Below are 18565 nucleotides of genomic sequence, written 5' to 3'. Positions count from 1 at the left end.
ATTGAAAAAAAAAAGCCAGGACCATTTAACACAGTTATCACATCACATGGTCTAGGACAGCCAATCAGGTGGCACTATCACAGTCACTATAAAATGTTAGGGATGGCAGAACGCACTAAATATAAAATAATGTAAAGTGCGTTCGCCACCATGCAGAAGGTGTTAACACTGCTGCTAGAAAATGGCGGACACTGAATATGGCGGAATATCGCACACGGGTTGAACATCACCCAGTGTGCACTGGGCGTAGTCTGTTAACTTCACAGAGAAGCTAAAGCATTAACTTAAATACTGAGCCTGTTGGACTGACAGGTCTCAGAGAAGTGCACGCACGATATATGGTCACAGGAGCTGGGCCCAAGGCAGAGGGTCAGAGTCCGTCTAGACCTACCATGCGTGCGGCGTCGCAACTGCGGACGCCAAGAGGAGCTGTAGACTGCAGCACGGCAACAGACACTGCCGCTAGTCGACAATGCCCAGTAGCAGGCGCAGTGTCGGACGCTAGCCCTGTGGAGGATGCTGTTGTGGCTTGTAGCTTGCCACTGGCTGGCGCTGACTCTAAGCTAAGTCCCTATACACACTCGTAATATCAGAGGGAGGGGATCTTAATGAGTCATTTGCAGGTTCATGCATCCATCATCATTCCCACAGTTAGCAACTAGAGACTATACTAGCGCATGGCCGAGCGGCCATGCGAACCTTTTATAGCCAGGACCTTCCGGAAGCTTTCAGATCCCTAAGATGGACCAATCAGATCTGGAGAAGGACCTGGACATGTGGCTCCCAACCTCCAATGGGAGATCGTCTCGTGAGCATGCTCAGTAGAGCTACGGAGGGACTTAGCCTCTGGAGTGCTTTGCTGCTGAGCAGTCTGCATTGCCATTGCTGACCCAAAGGTGGCAGCAATAGCCAACCCCACAGAGCAGGTCTGGGCAGAGCATCTGGAAAGCCGGGATTGCTGAGCAATGTCCTCTGCGGTTGAAAGATAATGGGAGACCGCAGAATGTGAGGCTCTGGATTCCTGTTGAACCACTGCAGGAACTCGGCGCCTAACAATAAAATATGTGAGCTAGGAAAACAGAAGCTATTTTAGGGTTTTACAGCCTAGTGATTGGAGGTCAGGCTGCACAGCTCATCATCACAGATAGGGACAGAATGACCTAAATCAAAATGTGCTATGGCAGTGCAGAATAATATAGAAAATGGAAGTGGTAATGTGGCGCCCCTGAGGCTCAGTCGCCACAGAGGTACTGCACCTTCTCCTAAGGTGTGGTGCCCCACCATCCTGGTAAGTTGGGAACTCCTTTCCGCACTCCAACACCTGCATCCCACACACAGGATAGTTCAGCACTGATCGCATTGCAGCTCATGCTTAGAGGGTAGCAGAGCACCTTTTGTGGTCCCTTGCTTCGTAACACGAGATGTGCTGGGAGGTGGGTGGAGTTGAGATTCATATAAAAGATTGGGAAGGTTTAGAATTAGAGTTTCAGTCTGACAGAAGGTCAGCGGAGTAGGAAGCCACTTGGTGAGGAGTGGGGGATCCCTGGAGGAAGGGATGGAGGAAGGAGTGCTGCAGCTGCCTCAGTGACCTGGGCCAGCTGGCACGGGAAAGTAAGGAAGGTGGAAAGACGTAGAACTGCGACCTAAGCTTCCATAGAGAGAAAGACAAGTACGGAACGAAGAAGTAGGAGAACAGAGAGGAGTTGTGGGTTGGAAGAGGAGCCCTGCCTGTGGGTTCTCAGCGCAGGGCCCGGTCCCTGAGGTTGTGTGGACGCTTGTGGTTCTGCAGCGGGCACTGGTGGAGTGATTGGCTGTAGATGCACTGCTCCCATCTGGGACTTGGGACACGGCGGCAAAACGGATGGAGAGCCGGGATCCAGGAGGTCCCTGATCAGGCTACAGCTGTCTGTCATACAATTGGAGTTTTTGGGAGCATCTGACAGGAGGACTTCAGAGAACCACGGTACTGGAGCTCTTCACACTAAAAGGCGCAGTAGAGGAGTCGTTCAGGAAGGGCACATGTTGGCGGAGTGTTGGAGAGGAGAATCCTGACTTGCCCGGGAGGTTGATTGAGTCTTTGCCCCAGAGGACACGGCACGGAGGTAGGCACCAGTGTGTGCCACGAACTGTGAGTGAAGCTTTGGAACTACAAGCCCTGGTGTCTTCCATTCAATTGTGCGTCAACACTGCCAGCACTGCTACATCTGGGAACCCACGCTCCTCACACCGCCTGCGCCTATACACTGCCCTGGGGTTACAGCTTCACCTGTGGGGAGCTACACCATCTAAGCTGCAACACACCATCAGCCCCAGAGGATCTGCATGCAGTGTTGGCAGGCACCTCACTTGCCGGGCACCACAGGTGGCGTCACAAACTTTCCATATAAACTACACTACAAACATCATCCGCCATTGACTTGGGCGCCCAGGGCCACGGACCGGGTCGCCGCTGCTGTGACACATTCCTCCTGACACCGTCCCGGTACCGAGTACCCCACAGCCCTGGGAGGGTGACCCAGTAATCTCAGCCTGTGAATATAAATAGATGGATTCAAGTGATAGCGAGGTGCAAGATCTGCATAGTCAGTGCATTGCTTAATCCGTGATATACTGCAGTAACTTAAAAATACCTTCATTTTTAATTTGTTGAGGTGATGGATAATATTATGAAGTATATAAGCTTCTTTTACCTTTTAATCTAACATTGGTTCAGTAGATTATGAAGACCGTGTGTCACTTACTGAATCAGCCTTTGAAAGATGATATAAAATACTCCAACATCATACGTACATCACCAAGACATAAAAAGCGTACACACAGATGGCAATATGAATGAAAATTGTCTGGATGATTTTTCATAATCATGTCTAAGTTGCAGACTTGGTTTCTGTAGCAAAAAAATTGCTTACTTAATGAAAGAAACATTTTATTCGTTGAGACTTAGGCATTCTATTTGTAACACACAGTTAAAATTTGAAGTGACAATATCAATTTTTTAAACCAGCTAATGTTAATTGAAATCAAGCACATTCACATTTTTGATTTTTCTTAAATCTTTATTTTTTCAAATAGTTCACATAGATTTTTTTTATGACTTTTTATTCAAAACACACAAGGCAGTGTCAATGGCAGGAGAGTATGGAGTAAAACAAAGCACTGTACAACTGCATTGATCAATTGACAACTTACAAACTTTTTTTTTTATCACTGGTGGCTAAAAACATTTTCATGTACATGAGGAATGAGATGCAGACAGAAGTTGAAATTCAGTGAATGTCCTGGTGTGATCTGTAATGAATTGGCTATAACAGTGCAATAGTGATTCAGTGTAAACATATACAGTGTTTGCTGTGCGTAGCAATCTGTGCTGTCCTGAGAAGAAAGCAGTGTGCATTGGATATGAGCAGACATCAGCCTTTTTATTTTGTCATTGAAGGTACCTCCAGATGAAGCCACCATATAGCACTATTAAACAAAAATAGGCATATGTTGGCCATTTACTCCAATTGAAAAAAAAAATAAAATAATATATGTCTTTCAATATGCCGCTCTGTACATGAAAAGTACAACAAACTGTGAGTGATTTTTTTTGTTGTACAAAAAAAACAAACAAAAAAAGTGAATTTTGCTTCTTTCATCAAGGGTTATCCACTTTTTAAAAAAATCTTTTTTTCTGTTAGGAGTGTCTCCCAAAAACAAACAGTAAAGAGACCAGATTAGTAAACTGCCCAGCATTACAGGAACACAAGTGCAATAGTTCATTAGTAGTTAAAGAAGCAATCCTCCCATCAAAGTTTGTATCCTGTTAATATGTTGCAGTCATCATACGATATAGCACTGTGTACTCACAATTGCTCATTTTGCCTTATTACCCAGCTAATTCTTCTCTTTTCTCTGCTCTATGTAGAAAGAGGAAGTCTCTTTTCCCTTCATTTATCATCCCCCTCTTCAACTCCTGACGCAGCTGCTCCGTCCTCCTGCCAGGGATTTTTGCAGTGACTCATAACTTGCGCAGAGAAAATTGACCTCCTGTTTCTACATGGAGCTTAGAAGGATTTAACTAGTCAGTTTCTAATTACGTGATGTCATAGACATGAAGGAAGAGTAAAGAATTAACTGGGTAGAAAGGCAAAATGAGCAACTGTAAGTGCACAGTGCCATATAAAATGATGACTGCAATATATTAAAAGGATAAAGAGTTTGATGGGAGGAGAGGGCTTCTTAAATACAAATACAAATTAATGGATGTCAGCATAACCAGGGTGGGTATATCTTAAAGTTAAGGCCAAATCCACTGACTAAACATATTGTAAATTAAATCTCTACATAATGTCTATTCATATTTTATTTTTAGTAATTAATGGGCATTCGGTAAAAACAATAAACAAACAGCTGGAATATGTACAGTTGGAAAATAATTGTACTTAAAAATTCTATTATATAGTAAATTCTATTTCCATTCTGTTACATATCTGTAACTAAGGCATAAATCAATCTTACTAAGGCCGGGATCTCACATGCGAGAAACTCGGACGAGTCTCGCACGTCAATACCCGGCACTGCCACCGGCACTCGCGAACGGAGCGTGCAGTTGCATGCATTTCTATGCAGCGGCATGCTCCGCTTCCGAGTGCCGGCGGCAGTGCCGGGTATTAAGATGCGAGACTCGTCCGAGTTTCTCGCATGTGTGATCCCGGCCTAATGCGACAACTGTATGGATCTACATGAATAATTAACAAAGGCAATGAAAGCTGAATGAAATACGCCCAGCATGTTCAGATTTCTGTCTGGGCATTTACGCTGCTGCACATTATAGATGCACAGTTCACGCTCTCATCTTGCCTGGATATAAACTGTCTGATCAGTGCTCAGTAAGAAGAGAAGCTGCATGATGTGCACATTGCAATCAGGTTCTTCACAGGACAAACTGTGGGAGCCTTGGGTGATAGCAATGTCCTGAATAATTAGTTGTGATATCTGCAGGTTCAGTAACACAGATATATTTACAAAGCAGAACTGTATACTCTGATTTCTTCTAAGTAGTATTGTAGCTGTAAAACTTACTATTTCATGCACATTTAAGTATTTTTTTAATTTAAGTGGTCAACATATTTAAGTCGCTTACACTTCTCATTCCCAGACAAATGACAACTATTGTGAGGTTGGGGAACCTTTTACATAGCATGCCGAGCATACAAAGTAGAAGACCCTTCTGTTATGACCACTAAAGAATAAAATAATAATTCCTCTTGGGCCCTGCAACACCAAAATAAGAGACACCACCCTAAAAGAGTAAGCTACCTTAAAGGAAATTTGTCAGCAAGTTTTTGCTATGTAATCTGAACACAGCATGAGGTAGAGGTTAAAACACTGAATTCTATCATGTGTCACATATTAGGCTGTGTGATGTTTACCTACAATGAAGAATTTATCACCAGGACATTATCACTGCCTGGACTACAGTGGATGCCCCATCCTCTGATTAGCAGCTTACTGTCAATTGACAATGAACATAGAGAGCTGTGATGTAGGCGGAGTTAGCTTTCTGAGCTCTGCTACATGATACATCTAAAAACTCTGATTGTATCACAACCTTTGCACCCAGTAAGCTAAGTGATACCTCATTGGAATCAGGGTCTGTTTTCCTAAATTATGCTGGTCTCAGATGAGGTAGCAAAAACATGGTCACAGATGCCCTTGAACCTCTTCATTTTCTTACACCATAAGTAAGTCTCAATTAGTATGGAATTATGTTTTTTTTAATTTTCTGTTCTTTAAGTCTGGGTGAATCATATAGTCAGCAGCACTGAAAAATCTGAAAATCACAGTAATCCAGTTCTAAAACTGGTATTTGCATAAAAAAGAACTGTGGTATTTAATCGTTAAAAGCTGATATTTTAAGCTCATGGAAAAAATGCAATATATGCACAGTACATAGACACACCATATTCTCATTTAGAAAATGAGCCTGTAATATTTATAATACAGTAAATCTACCTATACACTGAGTTCATTGTGGAGTAATAGGACAAGAACACTGTCTACGCTGTTTGCCTGTGTATTCCTGATGCTTGGAGTGAACATAATGCTTTAGACATGTTTGGCCCCAATAAAATAATAAAGCCTATACTCACCTCCCGTGCCGCCGCCATTCTAGCGGTTTCGGTACTTGTGGTCCCGGGGCTGTGATGCGGTGGAATGACACATGATGCTCCGTTCCCAATCAGTACTACCATCATTGTCTCCGCCTTTGGACAAACTGAACATGAAGAGGAAGTCTCCAGGCTGCAGCTGATCTCTGGGTTCCTCTTCATCTTCAGTTTGTCCAAAAGCAAAGACAGTGATGCCAGCACTTATTGGCCACAGGCGTCACGTGTCACAACACCACATCACAGCCACAGGGAGAGCGTGTGCTGACACCGTGTGTATGGCGGCACAGGAGGTGAGTATAGGCTTTATTATTTTATTTATTTAGGTTTGAACATTTAGTTTAAGAAGAAGTTGTCCTAATAGTGGACAACCACTTTAAAACAGACACCACTTTTAATATCAAAACCACCATAACGATCGACTGCTCATCATGGTTCTAGCTCTTGAAACAAGGATGAATGGACCAGGTCTGCAAAAAATTGAACCACTATAGACTATCGGCTCTCCACTCCATTGGGGATGTCCATATTCCCCAATGGACCATGTGGAAACTGTCAAAATGAGACCTCCCCTATAAGAAATCATACTCTGGGAATGAGTCTCTTTGCATCTTAGGAATAGACCATGAGCAACTAAGCAGTGAATGCCAACGAAATAACATCAGGTCATGCTAAGATCACACAAGGACATTAGTATAATAGTAACCATTTATTAAAGATTGAAAGATGAAACCAGAAGACAAAAGGCACACAAACGTGTTTCTGGTATAGCACCATATTATGTGAGCAGCATGTTCTGCTGTGTCATTCCTCCAAAACTACAGTACACGCTTTATATATTTTATATTGTGTGACATGCAACAGACTTTATTGCAAATGTAAAAACCGCAGCACCTTTATTGTATGCAGCCACCAGTGATGTAATATTGAGGTTCAGACAGAAGTTTTCACCATTTCATAAAATTACCCTGATAACAAAAAAACTTTGAAATCTTTCAGGGAATTAATTTTAACATGACCAATATCACACGAACACGCCAGTAAAGGTTGTCTTGTAAAAATAGCATATTCACTCACACCAATGGCCTTCTATGTGGTCATTAAATCGTTAACTCGTTGATGAGCTTCACAATCTCCCTTACATAATGCCTCTATTAGATTTCAGTAGTGATCCTTTCCAGAAATCCACAAGTGTGCTTTGTGAAGACTCAAGTGTTACAGTATAAGAGGCTGCAACCCCTTTCCATTTGTTTAAAGTCTGGATGTGCTGCAGAGATGGCAAAGGGCCCTTGTGCCCCATGTTGTGTAACCGATAAGTGGAAGTAGCCTAGATATTCGAGAGATAATGCCCTGTCTGCTCTAGCTATGGCCAGAATCAGTTGAGCTAGCACCTTCGGAAGTCAAAACCATAAACAAAAATGAAGACAAATTTGTTTTAGGCATAGCACCTTATGATGTGAGCAGCATGTTCTGCTACGTCTTGATCTGAAACATACAGTTCATGGTGTACATTTTATATAGTGTTTAAAATATAATAGCAGATTTAGTTTAGGGGAAGAAATAGCATGAAATGAATGGGGACAAAATTTGGTTTATGACTAACTACCTTTTTTTGCAGTCACTTTTTTGAGGAGAGTCTCAAGGTATGGAGTCACCTGGAAGCTAAATAGATAAGTGTTTGGCATGATTTAGCTTATGATGCATGATATATACAATATATACTATTTGAGTGATGTATACATACAGTTAGGTACAGAAACATTTGGACAGTAACCGAACCTCAGTGTTTTGGGCTCTGTATGCCATTATTTTGGAATTAAAATGAAACAACTGAGATGCCATTGACGGGAAGACTTTCAGGTTTAATTAAAGGGAATATGTCAGTAGGATAAATTCTCTTAAGCCATCTATATGGGTATGTAATCTTAGGAAGCTGACTAAAGTGATACCTTGATATCTGTGATATGATGTCTTATTCCAGAGAAATCCACTTTTTTCTTATATGTAAATGAGTTGTTCCAGACTCTGGGGAGGATGTTGCCTGGAAGATAACTCTGCCTCCAGAACTCATTTTAATTAAAAGGAGGAGTTATCAGTGTGAGACAAGTAGCTAACACAGAACAGAAGAAATTAAATTTGTTTTCTTGCAAACACATTTTTTGCAGCTCTTGAGCTCTGCTGTTTTGCAACAGTATTGCAAAACCTATCTACCTGTGAGATGGAAGCTGAGGCTGAGAGGAACCTGCAGGTATGCAAGCTATAATCACACACAGCTCTGCAGTGAGATCAGCAGAGCAGAGAGCGGCCAATACACATCACAATGTGGAAACACCTCCTTCTATTTAAAATAAGCTCTGGAGGCAGAGTTATCTCCAGACACTAGTGACTCAGTGCCAATGGAAGCCATGCATGTCCATGCCATCACCATCTTTTACAAAGGATGTGGTGTCTTTTGGATCATGGGCCTATCCAAACCTTCTCCATATTTTCTTGCTCCTATCATTCTGGTATCATTCTGGTACAGGTTGATCTTAGTTTCATCTGTCCAAAGAATATTTTTCCAGAACTGGGCTGGCTTCTTTAGATTCTGCAATCATCCACCACTGATGTCTGCTGCAGGCGTTCAGGTCTTTTTAAGTTCCTAAGCTCACCATTTTGGTCTTTTTTTCAGAATGTACCAAACTGTTGATTTGGCCATTCTTAACATTTCTGATATCTCTCTGATGGATGCCACACCTGAGATCATCTCCAGACCTTTTGCCTGCTTCATTGATGATGGCTTAATGAGAAAATAGCCCATGCAGCCCATTAAGGAGCTTTTGAGATCATTTTCCAATTGCGTTTTGTGTCTTTAAAAAGAGACAGCTACATATTAAAGAGTAGTAATTCCTAAACCCTTAAGGCCCTTTTACATTTAGCGATGCACCAGCGATCCAACCAGCGATCCGACCCGGTCAGGATCGCTGGTGCATCGCTAAATGATCGCTAGTGAGCTTTCATACAGAAAGATCTCACAGCGATGCAGCAGCGACGCAGCGCACGATACTTACCATTCACACACAGCGATCCTGCGTCCTCCCGCCCGCCTCCACGCGTTGCTGGACGTCACAGCAGGAAGCCCAGCAGGAAGCAGACGACGAGAAATGGAGCCGGACATTCTCGCTCGATCAGCGATGAGCAGCGGGGGAGCCGGTCGCTGGTAAGTATCACACATAGCGATATCACTAGCAATATCGCTATAACGTCACAAAACCAGTGACGTTTTAGCGATATTGCTAGCGATATTGCTTAGTGTAAAACCCCCTTTACTCCAATTAGGACGTGAATACCCTCAAATTAAAGCTGAGAGTCTGCACATTAAGCCCATACTGATTATATAACTGCATCATATATATATATAAATATATATATAAACTGTATATATATATATATATATATATATATAATATTTTGGTAAACAGCCAATATGCCAAAACTTTTGTCACTGTGGAATATCTAAGGACCTACAGTATCTATCTATCTATCTATCTATCTATCTATCCTATCTTTCTCTCCGATATTCATCTATTTTAGATAGATAGCTAGATAGATAGATAATGGACATATAATACATATACAATGTCCAATATATATTGGACATACAAGGGAAGGGAATTAATTTTTAATATTTCCCTATGTATATTTGCACACTCCCTTGTCCTGCAATCCGTTCTAAAAAAAACATACCATGCCTGAGAATGGATATTCTGCACCGCTTTCCTGTTCCTAATATGACTGCTGATGGAGGGGCGTGTGAACAGGCCCATTCAGCGTCCTCCAATGGAAATACTGCCTTCCTGCCTTCCCAGTTGCAGCATTTTTGCATTGGAGGAAGCCAGTCTGATCATATGCTTCCCTTTAACCTTATAAGGTATAATTCCATAAAATGACCAGGAAAAAAGAAAACAGGACACTATTCTTTCTAGTAAAATGATGGGCACTATAACAGAAACCTGAAAAATCCCAATATAGTCAATTGGGTTCACCAGGTGCCAGTGGTGTCCCTCATGAGACAGAGCCTTTCTCTGCTCTTTTGCATTTTTCTGCTCTTAGTACTAAACAGAAAAATAGAAAGGTGAGAGTATAATCTTTGTGTTTCACTTGTTCAGATTCGTTTTATCAAATTCAAGGAAACACTAGTGGATTACAATTATTTGTTATAAACAAGTCTTAACGGAACAGAAGGAGCGCATTTGGCAGATTGTGTAATAATATGAAAATGAAAGTCCGGCTTGTCTTATCTAGCAGTGTAAACAGCGTGGATTTTTATGTAATGTTGAATAATTTTAAAGCCGATGGTATAGAAACATAGCTAATAAAGAGTATTTGCTAAAATGACTAACGTGGAGTAATTATAGCAGCAGTGCCTAAATGTTTTAGAACATTTTTGCAAAGGAGTGTAAATTTTCCCAATGGGGCCATATTTCATATTAGACCACAAGAGAATAGGTATTATATAGGCATTCATTTTAAACCTAAACATTAAAAGTACAGAGGTGTATAATGGTCTACGTGAAGCTGCAGACCAGTGACGCGGTCTACAATCTAAACACAGAAGGATGTTGTTACGGACTTGTAAAAATATAAGCCACTGTTATTGGTGAACACTGATACCTGACATGAAGGATACAAATAAATTAAAAGTTGATTAAATAATTTCAAATCTGTAAAAGTTTGGTTGTGATATGCTAGAAATGTGTGTGTGTGTTTTAGATATAATATTGGGCATGATCCATGCGAAACCAAGGTCAACTCCTGTGCTGCATCTTCTGAGCATAAAAGTCCCTGCATGTTTCACAGCAGCGTTGGTACCACCTCATGTCTTGGCAGAGATTTTTCTCTCGTATTACTTTACAATATACTGGCCATTGATCTTGAAGACATTTGAAGGTTAAAGCAGCTGAAATTAAAAATTATACAATAAATTAGATACATTTTTTGAATCCGAAACTGTTTTTTTTACATTATACATATGCGGGCACATTAATCAAGGTGTTTATACCAGAATTCTGGCGTAAAACACCTTGATAAGTTGAAATGAAATAGCGCTTCTGGCAAGGTACGCCAAGATAAGCAAATGTGGTGTGGAGACCCCCAAAAATCTAATTCATGATTAGAAGAGGCTTAGCTTATGTCATAAATCAAAGACTGGATTAAGATTTGTAGTGAGGCACCTACTACTTTTAAGACACACCAGATATCCTAAGAGGTGTGCGCTTCTTACAAAATAAGGCGCATCTTATTCCTACAGACTCCTTCCTCAAGATCGGTGTGAGTAATGCTGGTCCTGAAGAATTGGGGACTTATTCTCTATCTGTTTTTACTGTGTTTCAACCGCCATTTGCTAACTACCATAGTTGAAAGCTGGACAACAGAACAAAAGTAGAACATCCAGTGCTTCCTTAGTGTTAATGACCTAGGGCAATTACGCCATTTGTCCACCCTAACACCAACCTATATTTCATAATATAGCGGCATAGGGGTGCTGTCTATTTTTCTCTCTTTTTGATCCTCCAATGACAGCTCTTCCTATTATTGTGACGCACAATTCACTATGTAGGGAGTGTGAACTTGGCTTAAAGGGAATCTGTCACCTCATTTATGGCCTATAAGCTGTGGCCACCGCCATCAGGGGCTTATCTACAACATTCTGTAATGCTGTAGAAAAGCCCCTGTTGTAACCTGAAAGAGAAGAAAAACAAGTTAGATTATACTACCCAGGGTCAAGCTCCGGTGCGGTTGGTGTTGCGGTCCGGTCTGGCGCCTCCCATTTTCTAGTAATGACGTCTTACATCTGATGCGGCTCCTACGCAGGCGTACTTTATCTGCCGTGTTGAGTGCAGAGTAAAGTACTGCAGTGCGCAGGCACCGGGAAAGGTCAGAGAGGTCCGGCGCCTGCGCACTGCAGTACTTTAATCTGCCTTCAACAGGGCAGATAAAGTACGCCTGCGCAGGAGCTGGGGCAGAAGTAATTAGGAGGATGTCATCGCTAAAAGATAGGAGGGACCGGATCGCGACACCCACCGCACCGGACCACGCCCCCGGAGAGTATAATCTAACTCGTTTTCCTTCTCTATCAGGTTACATCAGGGGCTTATCTACAGCATTACAGAATGCTGTAGATAAGCCCCTGACGGCAGTGCCGGCAGCTTATAGGCCATAAATGAGGTGACAGATTCCCTTTAACCCATTCTAAGACAGATTAGTTTTAACATACAGATGTGTTACAATAGTTTGATAATTTATAGAATTTTGGCTGCATGCAGCCACCAATATGGGAAGCTCACTGAATATGGATTTGCTTAGCTACATTCAGCTCTATTGGTGTCTGAAGGTATCTTATAAAAATATAAAAGCAAACTAGGAAAGAACTTTAGAACTGGGCCATGTCCTGCAGCTACATGTCGGGCACTGCAGAATGGTCAACAAACACTTGAGTGTTTGCGGATGGATTCCTTTAAGAGACCAAACTATCACTGCCATAATCCTTCAGTTTACCAAGGATAGCAAAGTCTTTCCAATGAATCAGTCTACTGTATATAAAATAGCACTTCATAGGAAAACTTGCCAAAAATGAAAGCTTGACTTTTAAAGTGAGCCCTATTCTGAATACATACATCATGTACCTACTACATAACGGAGATAATACCAAAGCAGAGCAGGCACTTCTCTTATTACTGACTCCAGGTCCAAAAGTTACAAATCACTTCATAAACGCTATGTACTGTCTAGACATAGGAGAGAAGGATCCTGACCTGGAATAGAGTTACAAGAACCTAAGATACATTTATCAGGTAATTGTGTTGTATGCTTACCAAGACGAGGTGAGGTTATTGTGTTAACATTTACTTTTTCATTACAGGCTTGTAGATGACATGGTCTATATGCTGCTGGTTTTTCAGATGAAAAGCATTCATTTCCATGCCTTCCAGTAATTCTGTGCATGCATTGAATTACTCTTGACTGCATGCCTTTTCCACAAGTCACGGAACACTAAAAACAATACAAAGCATAAAAATACAAGGTAAGAGCCTGATTTGTTGTCTGCAAAGTAATGCAATATAAATATAATAAATTAATACTAGCATACATGTTCACTATGAAACTTGCAAACAAGAAGTCTGAAGTGGACTGGCACATATATTTATTCATCTATTAAATCAGAAACGTTTTTCCTTCCCCAAAAGGTTTTTTGTTCATGTATTTATCCTCCATCTCACTCTTATTTGGTAATAATTTGGGGTTTGTGTGCCTGATATCAATATTTCAGTGGCATATATCAAGGAAGGATGAAATAACAAATACCGTAAGAATATAATTAATGAATTTGCTGATTCATATGTAATAGGGTTGAAATTCTGAAACCATCAAATATTGATATGTATTATTGTGTTTTGTTCTGTAACTTTTTTTTATGACCACATGTTTTACTCTACACTATATTCTACACTATGGTGTTATCGGTCCCATTGATGCCTAACGAAATTGTTCCATCTGCATCTTCCAATTGGACCAATGGGTTCTCCAGGTTCGGGCGGACTTTTTAAAAAGTCTGTTTCAGGACTTGAACTTGACCCCGGACTAAATTCCCAGACCTTAATCAGATTGAACATTAGTGGGATTTACTGGAAGATCGCAGTTCACAACTTACAGGACTTTAAAGAGGTTGTTAGGCCTTAGGCAGAAAGTCTGCAGTCGCTTTATGTGATTGCAGACTTGTGAATCCTCATATCATGTAACCACAAGTATTCATATTGAATACTTCTGGCCACATTCCAACTAGACATGTCTGGCCTTGCTTAATTAATTTGCATTGAGTGAGGCCAAGCACGTTTAGTCAGTATGTGACTGCAAGTATGCAAATCATATTCTTGTGGTGACGTGCTCCTCCTCTTCCAGGACTGACACCAGAGAATCCTTACAGCGTGCAGTGCAAGCGGTGTTTGTGTGTCATCTGCTGCCATCTTCAGAAGTTCTGTGCAGTACACTTCACAAGTGATAGTTTTAGTATCAATCTTTCTTTATACACTGATCAGTCAGAACATTAAAAAATGTTAGTATAAACCAGCTTTGTTAACTTTATTTAATGTTACGGTTGATCAAGGTATAAATAATGATATATACTAGGAACTATCATTTATTCAGTTTTGTATATATCACTGTATATCCACCAAATATCTAGTTGTTTATCTTTTGTCATTATTAATTTGCAATACTTTTTTATGTACTGAAATTCCATTCATCAAATCAAGTAACAAATATATTAATAATCGTAACCACAGAGGCTACTAGAAAAGTAATATTTCACCAACTTCTCTATTATTAAGTGAACAATCCCTTTTTTTTTGGAACATCATTATAAGTTGCCATAAAATATCAAAGGCATTAAGTGAAAAAGTATGTAACGGACAATATGAGTGTACAACTCATATTGCTCCTGTGCCAGTCGTGTTAAGCTATATACACATGAGCATAGAACATGTGTTAATAATGACCTGTTTTTATAATGCAACAATAAATTTCTATGTTTTTAACAAACCGATCCTGAACTTGGCATACATAGTAATTACTCATATTAATTCATTCTATTCACTGCCAAACATATAGGATAGATGTAGGGAAATTTCTCCAAGCCAACAGCTGAAGAAGGTGTTAATGCAAAATCTAGCTGGCTAAGAAGTGAAATGAGAATTTCCTAAATTAATAGTGGAACTGTCAAGGTCATGGTAACAATATCAAGCATGCAATTATTCAACTTGTCAATTATAGAGGGCATCAATAGAGCTATTGAAAACCATAATTGGCCAATATTACTCTTTATATGTCAGCTATATACCAGCTTTACAAAATCCTATTTTGTTTTTAGCTAAAAGAAACCAAAGCTAAGCCATAAGATATTGTTAGAATATTCTGTAAGATGTTCTATAGACAAGATATTCTTTCAGAAACGAGGCACTTGCGGGTCTCCTGAGCCAGAATTATCCTTGAAAACTAATAATAATTGTTTATGGATTAATTATGAATTATTTAAGCATCCCTGTGCTTAAACATTCTTTGGCCTCTGCATGTATTGAATCTCCATGACTCTGAGCTAGAATTTTTACTTAAATACTGTGACAATTTGCAACAGGTCGTAAGCCTCTTTCATATTCATGGGCATTTCCGTATAGGTCTTTTTAAAGCTAACTCTTTAGAATTGTAGCTTTTATTCTAAATAAATTTCCTTCTTATTCAAATTACTTGTGCAGACTGGGTTTTGGTGGGTTTTTTTATAGCACCATTCAAGAGTGTTTTAAATTGACTGAATTAAAAAGAAAATGGAATGTATATACAGCAATGGCAAAAAGTTTGGAAACACTTATTAATATGAAATTGTTTTCCTTTTTCTTATTGTAATGTGAAAATTGTATAATATATTGAGCAGTTGCTTATTAGCCTCTTCCGATAAGAACTCAGCTGAGGTCTAGCCCCAAAAAAAAATGTTCAAAGTGCTTCTAAGGGAGTATATACAGGAGTATGTGATAGAAAATAATATTATAAGATATAGCCAGTATGGTTTTACAAACGACAGAAGTTGCCAAACTAACCTGATTAGCTTTTATGAAAAAGTGAGTAGAAACCTAGAAAGAGAGGTAGCTGTAGATATAGTGTTTCTGAACTTTGCAAAGGTTTTTGACTCGGATACTTAATGGATGATTTAAGGTCTGTAGACTCAAAGTAAAAAATGGAACTGGACTGAAAACTGGCTCAAAGAATGAATCCAGAGAGTTATAACTGAGTACCCAAAGGTTCAGTGCTGGATCTTCTATTTTTTAGCTAATTTATTAATGATATAGAAGGTGGGATTAATAGTGTTATTCCTATTTTTGCAGATGGCACCAAACTATGCAATATTATTATTATTTATTATTATAGCGCCATTTATTCCATGGCGCTTTACATGTGAGGAGGGGTATACATAATACATACAAGTCCAGTAATCTTAAACAATACAAGTCACGACTGGTACAGGATGAGAGAGGACCCTGCCTGCGAGGGCTCACAATCTACAATGGGATGGGTGAGGATACAGTAGGCGAGGGTAGAGCTGGTCATGCAGCGGTTTGGTGGATCGGTGGTTACTGCAAGTTGTAGGCTTGTCAGAAGAGGTAGGTCTTCAAGTTCTTTTTGAAGGTTTCCATGGTAGTCGAGAGTCTGATATGTTGTGGTAGAGAGTTCCAGAGTAGAGGGTATGCGCGGGAGAAATCTTGTATGCGATTGTGGGAAGAGGAGATAAGAGGGGAGTACAGAAAGAGATCTTGTGAGGATCGGAGGTTTCAATATAGTACAAACTGAGTGTTTGGGCATCTACTTGGCAGATGAGGTTCAATGCAGATGAAAATAAAGTTATGCACCTGTGAACTAATAACATTCGAGCATAATATGTTCTAGAAGGTTTAAAACTTAGAAAGTTACTTTTGCAGAAAGGTCTGGGTGTACTTGTTTATCATAAACTACATAACAGTATGCAAAGTCAATCAGCGGCTTCTAATGTCAGCAGGATTTTGTCATGTAAAAGGGATGCAATGCTTCACTATCGCTTTACAAAGCATTAGTGTGATCAGATCTGTAATATGCAATATAGTTCTGGCACCAATTCAAAGAATTAATTCCCTGGATTTATCGGAGATACAAAGAAGAGAAACAAAAGCTATAAGGAGCATAGAGGATGTTGGTTATGAGAAAAGATTAAAAAAATGAAATGTATTTAGTATTTATACTTGAGAAGAGACATCTTAAGGGGGGGACATGATTAACTTGTACTAATATCGTATTTTTCGGACTACAGGGCGCACATCAAATTTTCAGGAAGAATATAGGCAAAACAATGTTACTGCATCAAATAGGGGTAGGTCTTACAGTCTGAATTCTGCTTACTGCCAGTGGGGCAGTGATGGTGGTGTTACGGGGTCACAGGAGGTATTCAGAGGTATGATCCTGCGTAGTGATGCTGCAATTCAAATACCAGACTGGTGAGAGGGGATGTTCGGTGGTACTTGGCAGTGTGGGAGCTTCACCGACATTTTGTGAAAGCCCAGAGCCTCCCTATTTCCATGGTTCAATCCTGTGGACTCCGGGAGAATGGCCACTGGAGGAGGTGCATGCGCAGATTTCGATTTGGGAAGACGAGATCTTGGTGCCAAGATTTCAATCTGTGTATGCACCACCTCCAGTGGCCATTTTCCCAAAGTCCACAATATTGAAACCATGAAAGTACAGTGTGGGGGCTCCAGGCTTTCACAAAATGTTGTCGAGCCCATGTACTGCTGAGCACTGCCGAACACCCCCTCCTACCAGCCTGGGACTCGCAGCACCACCCAGCATTGTCACACCTCCTTTCAGCCATTCCCCCAGCCCAGGGCCCGCAGGATCACCACCCACAGCATTGCCCAACTTCTGCCACTGCTGTCCCCTCGATAAGAGACCACTACATCAAAACCCTGTCATGGGCAGCCCATTCTCCAGACCTGAACCCCATTGAAAACCTCTGGAATGTAATCAAGAGGAAGATGGATAGTTACAAGCCATCAAACAAAAAAGGAAGTGCTTAAATTTTTGTATGAGAAGCAGTGTGAAAGACTGTTGACAAGCATGCCAAGACGAAAAATCATGGTTATTCCACAAAATACTGATTTCTGAACCCTTCCTGAGATAAAACATTAGTATTGTTGTTTCTAAATGATTATGAACTTGTTTTCTAAGCATTATTTGAGGTCTAATAGCACTGCTTTTTTTTAATTTTGACCATTTCTCCTTTTCAGAAAAAAATACAAAATTTATTGCTTGGAAATTCGGAGACATGTTGTCAGAAGTTTGTAGACTAATAGAACAGTTTACATTTTACTCCAAAATATACCTATAAGGAGAAAAATCAGACAAAACATTTGGAAGTGGTCTCTTAATTTATGCCAGAGCTGTACATACTGTCTTTATGCTTCTGTTCTGGGTATCTCTGGCTCTGTTTTCTACCTCTACGATTGTTGCTCTATGTTGCAGTCTATGTTAAGTTTTGTCAGATGTCCACTTAAGCCCCTGCTAGCGAGATCGCTGATTTTGTGACACCACAGCGATCTCGCCAGTGAGATTGCTGTGTGTGACGGGGATCAGCGACCGGCCCCCCTGCCGGGTATCGCTGATCGTACTTGATCAGCCTGGGCCATTTTTTGATCGCTGGTCTCCCACTAGCCAGCACGCATCGCTGCGTGTGGCAGCGAGGGACATTAGAAACCAGCGTTCAGCGTCACTGGTGCTGACCGCTGGAGGGGCTGTCTTGTGACAGCTCACCAGCGATCAGCCTAACGATGTCCCAGCGATCCCATCATGTCGGATCGTTGGTG

At 40.7% G+C, this 18565-nt stretch overlaps 1 protein-coding gene and 1 long non-coding RNA gene across 3 annotated transcripts in view; one reads left to right on the top strand and one right to left on the bottom strand.

Annotated features, from left to right (window-relative positions):
• The window catches only part of LOC141065045 (uncharacterized), a 33403-nt gene that overhangs the window by 4889 nt on the left and 9949 nt on the right, over window positions 1–18565 (top strand). The window contains exons 1-2 of one of the 2 annotated variants that reach the window (XR_012226245.1): window positions 5168–5292; window positions 13051–13212. This is a non-coding gene — a long non-coding RNA (uncharacterized lncRNA). Of the gene's footprint in view, window positions 1–5167; window positions 5293–13050; window positions 13213–18565 lie in introns of those variants that run through there. The other variant, XR_012226297.1, reaches the window with a different exon arrangement.
• Window positions 10344–18565, bottom strand: part of ADAMTS19 (ADAM metallopeptidase with thrombospondin type 1 motif 19) — a 444363-nt gene continuing 436141 nt past the window's right edge. The window contains exons 22-23 of the mRNA XM_073557745.1: window positions 13004–13181; window positions 10344–11088 (exon numbers count right to left, since the gene is read on the bottom strand). Coding sequence (XP_073413846.1) covers window positions 10937–11088; window positions 13004–13181 — 330 coding nt within the window. The 3' untranslated portion in view covers window positions 10344–10936. The remainder of the gene's footprint in view (window positions 11089–13003; window positions 13182–18565) is intronic.

This window comes from Dendrobates tinctorius, unplaced genomic scaffold (assembly GCF_039654945.1).
Source record: "Dendrobates tinctorius isolate UK_male_01 unplaced genomic scaffold, ASM3965494v1 ptg000003l, whole genome shotgun sequence".
Taxonomy (NCBI): domain Eukaryota; kingdom Metazoa; phylum Chordata; class Amphibia; order Anura; family Dendrobatidae; genus Dendrobates; species Dendrobates tinctorius.
The sequence above is the reverse complement of the archived record's forward strand: the minus strand, read 5'-3'. Positions and strand labels throughout refer to the sequence as shown.